The sequence below is a fragment of the Phodopus roborovskii genome, unplaced genomic scaffold (assembly GCF_943737965.1).
Source record: "Phodopus roborovskii unplaced genomic scaffold, PHOROB, whole genome shotgun sequence".
In the NCBI taxonomy this organism is placed as follows: Eukaryota; Metazoa; Chordata; class Mammalia; order Rodentia; family Cricetidae; genus Phodopus; species Phodopus roborovskii.
Genome location: NW_026126480.1, coordinates 18,114,949 through 18,121,554, shown reverse-complemented (window position 1 = coordinate 18,121,554; position 6,606 = coordinate 18,114,949). Strand labels below are relative to the sequence as shown.

The window sequence follows — 6,606 nt, the reverse complement described above, 5'->3', positions numbered from 1 at the left end:
CTTGGTGGGTATGGGGCCAAGGTTTTCTTCTTGTAGGTGTAAGCAGGTCCAATATTCCTATGGCTCTCCTCTTCCAGTGAATGGAGGTGGGACTAGGGTGCTGACAGACTCTGTATGAGCTGGTCTGCTGGGATGGGTTACACAGTGCACAGACCCCAGGCTCTGAGGGCACCAGAAGGCAGGTTCCTTCCATGGGTGGAGGCAGGACTAGGACGCTGGCAGACTCTTGATAGGCCAGCCCACTGGACGGGCTCCTCTGCATGCCTCATGCCTCCATTCTTAACTCGGAAGCAATCTCCAGTTGATAACCACTTGCAAATAAAAATTTAGTTTCAACCAAGGGAGTCTTACTAGAGAAACAAACTACTCCTAAAGGTAGACTAAATGATCAACAGTAGATGGCCAACAGAAATGAACTAAAGGCATCTTTGGTGGTTTCTTGTTTCATAATATTCAGCAAGGGCTTTTCATTTAAAAATAACTTATTTTATTTTATTTCATTTCAGCTTACAACTCTCAGGTCACACTCCATCATCAAAGGGAGGAAGTCAGGACAGGAAAGTAGACGGAGGCAGGAACTGAAGCAAAACCTATTGTGGAGCTTTGTTTACTGTCTTGCTCCCCTTGGCTTGTTCAGTCATTTTTCTACAAGCCCAGGGCTGGCACCACCCACAGTGAGCTGTATTTTCCCACATCTATTTTAAATAAAGAAAATGCCTCACAGGCTTCCTACAAAATGATTGTAGGAAAGCATTTTCTTAATTGTGAGTTCCTCCTCTCAGATCATTCTAGCTTCTCTCAGCTTGACAGAACAAAATGAAGCACAAAGTAAGCAAGCAAACAAACAAAGACTAACCAGCATATGGATTATCATGCAAATGAAAAAGACAACTTGATAGACTTCAAACTGAGCCTTAATTATTAATCATCATATGAAAAAGTTAAAAAGTTATAATGTGGGGAAGTGCACACTCTAACACTTAAGAGGGGATATTCAGGAAAAGAGAATATGAAAGGGTTGGGCAAAGAGGGCAGGTTGTGATCCATTGTTGAGCTAAGCATGAGATCTGGAGTCTGTGAGGACTCCAAAACTCTTCATGCTCAGGTCCCAACTTCTGGCCCTTACAAACTCACTGACCTTCGGTCCAGTATAGCCCCTGGACTTCTTCTCTTTAGATATTTTCTTCTTTCCTTGGCTCTTTCCAAAGTTCTTTAATTTATTCTGGAATCTTTTTTTCTCTTGTACCAACCATTCTCTGCCTCTCAATCTTAGTTAAATCTGGGTATCTGTTGAAGAGACACCACTGCTGTCCCTACTCTATAGGCACCAGTACTCAGTGTTGACATTCTCTTGGCTCCTCATCCCATTTCCAAATCATTCCAAATTATTGGACATCTTCATGACAAAGCATTGATATCAGTATTGATATCATTAGTGCCACTGTCCTGTTAGTGGTACTGAACAACCATTTTCTTCTCTTCATTTATTAAAGACTTTGCTCAGGTCCCAATATTTTTCCTAACTCAAGCCCTTTGTCTTGCTGCAGAATTAGTAGTGGTATTCATCAAATGGTGAGCCATCAATATGACCTGAAAAAGCTTTGGATTTTAGACCTCCCCACAGCATCTATTTCTCCCCACAATTTACTTGAGAACCTCACTACTGTATTTTTGGTAAGATTATAGCTACACACAGTACATCCCAACCCTCAGGATTTCCTAAATGAGATGCTCTTTTATTTTCTATGGTCTATATTTATTTTAATATTAGGATTACTATTCTTCCAGGGGTAGTGATTGAACCTTGGGCCCTCTTGCATGTAAGGCAAGTGCTCTACTATTGAGCTATATCCCTAGCACAACATACTTGTTTGAAGATGGAAAGAAGTTAATTTTGAACCATCTAATCTAATACTTTGTAGAGGGATGGAAAGAATAAGTTTTGACAGTTTTCTCTAGTGTTTATAGAGTCTAGTATATTAAAAATTCTCTCTTTGTCTGTCTCTCTCACCCTGGTACCCTGTAGCCCACCATCCCAGCATCCTAGGAACCACATGGCTTTGATTCCCCAAACTCTATGGACTCCTGGAGCATTGGACCCTACAGACACACAGGTTCTGGAAGTCCTGGGAAACTCTGGACCTTACAAGGTCCAGAATCTTAGACAAGTAACTTCCCTCCAGCTTCAGGAAGAATGAAAGAATTCTGCAAAGATATGATGTTGTTGCCTCATCCACCTGAGTGTTGTGGGTACTGGTGCACCACCATGTCAAGCCTTTCATTATCATCACTCTTAGGCAGTCTGTTCTTTCAAGAAAATTTTACCCACTTTAGTCTTGTTTTCATTACTTACTAGAATCAAGGTAAACCAAAATGTTTCCTAAAATCCTCTGCAATTATTCTGTGTTATTGTCATGCACTCAACATTTTTATGTTATTATATAATATATATATATATATGAGTGTGTGTACATATATGCATATATACATACATATATATATATATAATATAATTGTGATCTTTATACTTTTCCTCTCCCCTCCTCTCCTCTCCTCTCCCTTCCCTCCTTTCATCTCGTTTCCCTTCTTTTTTCTTTCCCTTCTTTCTTTTCCTCTTTACTTTGTCCGCATTGTTTTTCAGTTAAGCATACTTTTTTCTTCCAAAACCAATCACATGAAAATATGGCATTTCAAAAGCATGTTCTATATGTCTAGTATGTATATGTATGTGTATTTCTACATACACAATACACACACACACACACATATATGTGTGTGTGTGTCACTGAATTTTGTAGTAAGAAGAATGAGATTGGATCAGATCTGGCAATTAGAAAATAATGGATAAAATTTGAATGTGGTGGCTCATGCCTTTAATTCTAGCAGAGGCAGGGAAATCTCTGTGCATTCAACATCATCCTGGTCTACATACTGTGTTCCAGGTCGGCTGGAGCTACATAGTGAAACACTGTCTCAAAAGCAAAAAAAGTAATAAAACAGAAAACATAATCTTTCCTCACTAAATAACAATTTTAATAATTAACTATACAATATCCCCCTAACATCATATGCATTTTTCAAGTCTTTTAGGATCTTTTATTTATAATTTTTGGAAAAATCTTGATTACATTGCCTAGGTCTTTTCTCAGAGCTGTCTGCATGTCTTTGTTTCTTAGACTGTAAATGATGGGGTTGAGCAGAGGTGTCAGAATGGTATATGTCACTGCCAACAGTGTGTCATCCCTGAAAGAGTCACTGTTCTTGGGTCTCAAATAGACAAAGCAAGCAAACCCATAATGTATGAAAACCACAGTGAAGTGGGCAGAGCAAGTTGAAAAAGTCTTATATCTTCCCTTGGCAGAGGGCAACTTCACAACTATTGTCACGATGAAGACATAAGAAACCATGATCAAAATAAAACTGCCCACCAACACAAAGGCAGTGAATGCAAGAAGAATCATTTTTTGGTAAAAGGTGTAATTACAGGCAAGGGAGACCACAGGCTCAATGTCACAAAAAAAGTGCTGAATAATGTTGGAGTTACAAAAAGACAAGTTGAATATTATGATTACAATGCACAGAGAAACTGAGAAACCAAGCACACCAGAGGCCAAGATGAGCTGGAAGCAGATCTTTTGAGTCATCAGGATTGGATAATGCAGGGGGTTGTGTATGGCAGTGTAACGATCATAGGACATGGCAGACAAGATGAAGCAATTATTGCCTCCCAATCCAAAGAAGAAAAACATCTGTGTGGCACACTCAGGGAGTGAAATGGCTTTGCTTTCTGATAACAAGTCCACTAACATTCGGGGTAGAATTACCATAGTGGTGCAGGTTTCTGAAAATGACAGGGCAAAGAGGAAAAAGTACATGGGGGTGTGAAGGTTCTTGTTGAGTTTGATGGCGGCCATGATCAATGCATTTGCAAGGAGAATGGTCACATGGGAGAGGAGGATCACAATGAAGAGTAGATTCTGCAGTTCTGGGAAACTGGAAAATCCCCACAGAAGGAATATGGTCACTGTGGTATGATTGCCCATCCTCATCAATTTTGGCAAGGGCAGAATGTATGATCGTGAAGACTCAGGGATGATTGTGAAGACATCCTGCACTGATGTCACCAGGATTTTAATCAATGTTACCTGAGTTAACGAATTCAGAAACCACAAGGAGAGACCTGGTTGAGGGTGACTGAGGACAAAGTTAGAAGTCTAAGTGATAAGAATAGACTTCACAGGGATAACAAAAAAGATGATATGTCATATTGCTTTTTGAAGAGTTGCTATTTTCTAATTAGCACTGAAGATTCACTGATAATATGAGTCCAGCCATATAACTAGCTTTTGTTCAATACAGATGATGAACTGCAAAGTATGATGGTATTAGACAGTGCTCATATAACCCTCATAAACATGTGTGGTAGGGATCATCACTCAGATTTTACAAAGTGTGGCTGAGTAACTAGTAACAGTCATGACTTCACTCAGCTTATATTAACTAAATACCCACCATGTGTATTTCATTGCCTAAGAAACACAATGTGGATCCAGATGTACAGATGTCTATGATGTGATAGTGCCTGGCTGTTGCTGTTCAATGAGCAAAGGCTTGTGTGAGGAACTGAGGTACTTAAGTGGATTGTAGACTGACATGTGAAATTAGGAGAGAGGATATTACAGGGTGTGGCTAACATAAAGGCCTTCCTGTGAGCAATAAAATTTCTCCAGCAATCTTCATTGAAACTTTTGTGGTTTATCTTAAGATTAGAGTTTTTTATCTGAAACTTTCTCAGCCTAGTTACCTGTAAATGAATGTTCTTTCCATTAAAATACTTCAACTACTGGTTACCTTTTTTGATTGTATGCCTAACCCCTATAGAAAAACGTCTTTAGTTTTCTTTGGAACATGATTCATCACTTTCCAAGTATCAAGAGAATAATTTTGAGGGCTAAACTGGCCACATCATGCCTCTTGTATTTTTTTTAAAGTTATTTACAGAGTGATAAAATTAGATCATTTAAAACTTTTTAAATCATCTTTACACCCAACAAGTTACTTTCTGTATTTCAAATTCTGTATTGTATTTTAAACATAAAGTCTGCTGTTAATTGGCTATTTCTTATAGACTAAAGTGTGTCTTTTAGGCTCATTAATCTCTCTCTCTCTCTCTCTCTCTCTCTCTCTCACACACACACACACACACACACACACACACACACACACACACACACACACACTTCATTCATCATGCTGTGACCAAATGTTAGATTTCCAAGTACAGGGTATATTACTCAAAGTGGTGTATGGATACACACTGTTGATAGAAGAAAACACAAATATCCCATTATGAATTTCAATATTTACAAATGGAATAATTTCTTGTTTTTGTTCCTAATCTATTCCTACCTATCCTACACTTAAATCAGATGATGCACTGTTTTCCATTTGAAATCTAATCTTTCTGTTACTTCGCATGTGGTATTGTTTTCGTTCAACTTCTCCCTCTTTATTAGAGTTTTACACATTTTCAATTCATTCAATTCAATACTATGTATCCTCCTAGCTACTGTAAGAGGTAAGTTCTACAGTAGTGGTCTTCTCTGTGATGAATGATATTTGTTCTGCAGGTAGTGCACCTGTGTGGCATATTCACATCAAGGTAACAGGAGTCCAGAGAGCCTCTGCTTGTCTGTTTAACTGCAAAGTTTCCCAAAATGCAAGGGTTCAAGCATGGATTCCAGGTCTTGCCTGTCCATCTTCATTTCCCACTGCCAGGCTCCCCTATGTGAGAAACTTTCCAAGAAAGATTTCCCAGTTGTAGAAACTTGTTTCTTGATCTAATTTTTTTTTTTTTTTAAAAAAAAAATGTGTGTGTTGTTGCTCTCACTTGCAATTTCCTTACTGACAGAACATTCAAATGTTACTTGCCCTGATAAAGCTTCTTAAACCTCTCTTTCCACATTAATCATTTCTTCTGGGTTTCTAAACCCCTTTACTTTTTAAAGATGTGTGTGTGTGTGTGTGTGTGTGTGTAAACCATTTTATTTTTTAAAGGTGTCTGCTTATGTGTGTGTGTGTGTGTGTGTGTGTGTGTGTGTGTTTAAAACAAGCTTAACTTTATCATTGGTAGCAAAGAGGCTTATTTTAAAATGTTGTGCCTCCCATGCTATAGAGTCACACTAGGGAATATAGGTTTTCCATCATGGCTAGTTCAGTGGCTGTAGGAAAAAGCTCTGTGCTGTCTAGACACATTTCCACAACTAATGTTTGAGTGCACGTGCTAATTACTTTGCAACACAGTCTTTAATAGATTTGTATTTGCTTCATTTTGTCAGGGGACAGCTTTCTTAGTAATCTCAGAACTCTGTACATTTAGCACTGTGAGTGAATGTGTGGATGTTTCACTCTTTCTTGCTTAACTGCATTTATGGATGATGAATAAGCTAACAGGGCAACAAAAATCCCAAGTGCAGGAGTGGTTGCTTAGAGCTTGGGAGAAATAAATTATTTCTGCATTCCTAGCCACTACCTCTACTTGATGCAGTATGACGTCACAACTCATGTATAAAGTGGTCGTCTATTATCATATTGTCAAAATTTCTA

General features: G+C 38.5%; 1 protein-coding gene across 1 annotated transcript; it reads right to left on the bottom strand.

Moving 5' to 3' along the window:
• Nucleotides 1–3,086: 3,086 nt before the first annotated feature.
• Nucleotides 3,087–4,043, bottom strand: LOC127228132 (olfactory receptor 10T2). Its single transcript, XM_051192607.1, has one exon. It carries the CDS (start codon nucleotides 4,041–4,043, stop codon nucleotides 3,087–3,089), a length of 957 nt encoding a protein of 318 aa, XP_051048564.1.
• Between the last annotated feature and the right edge of the window lie 2,563 nt (nucleotides 4,044–6,606).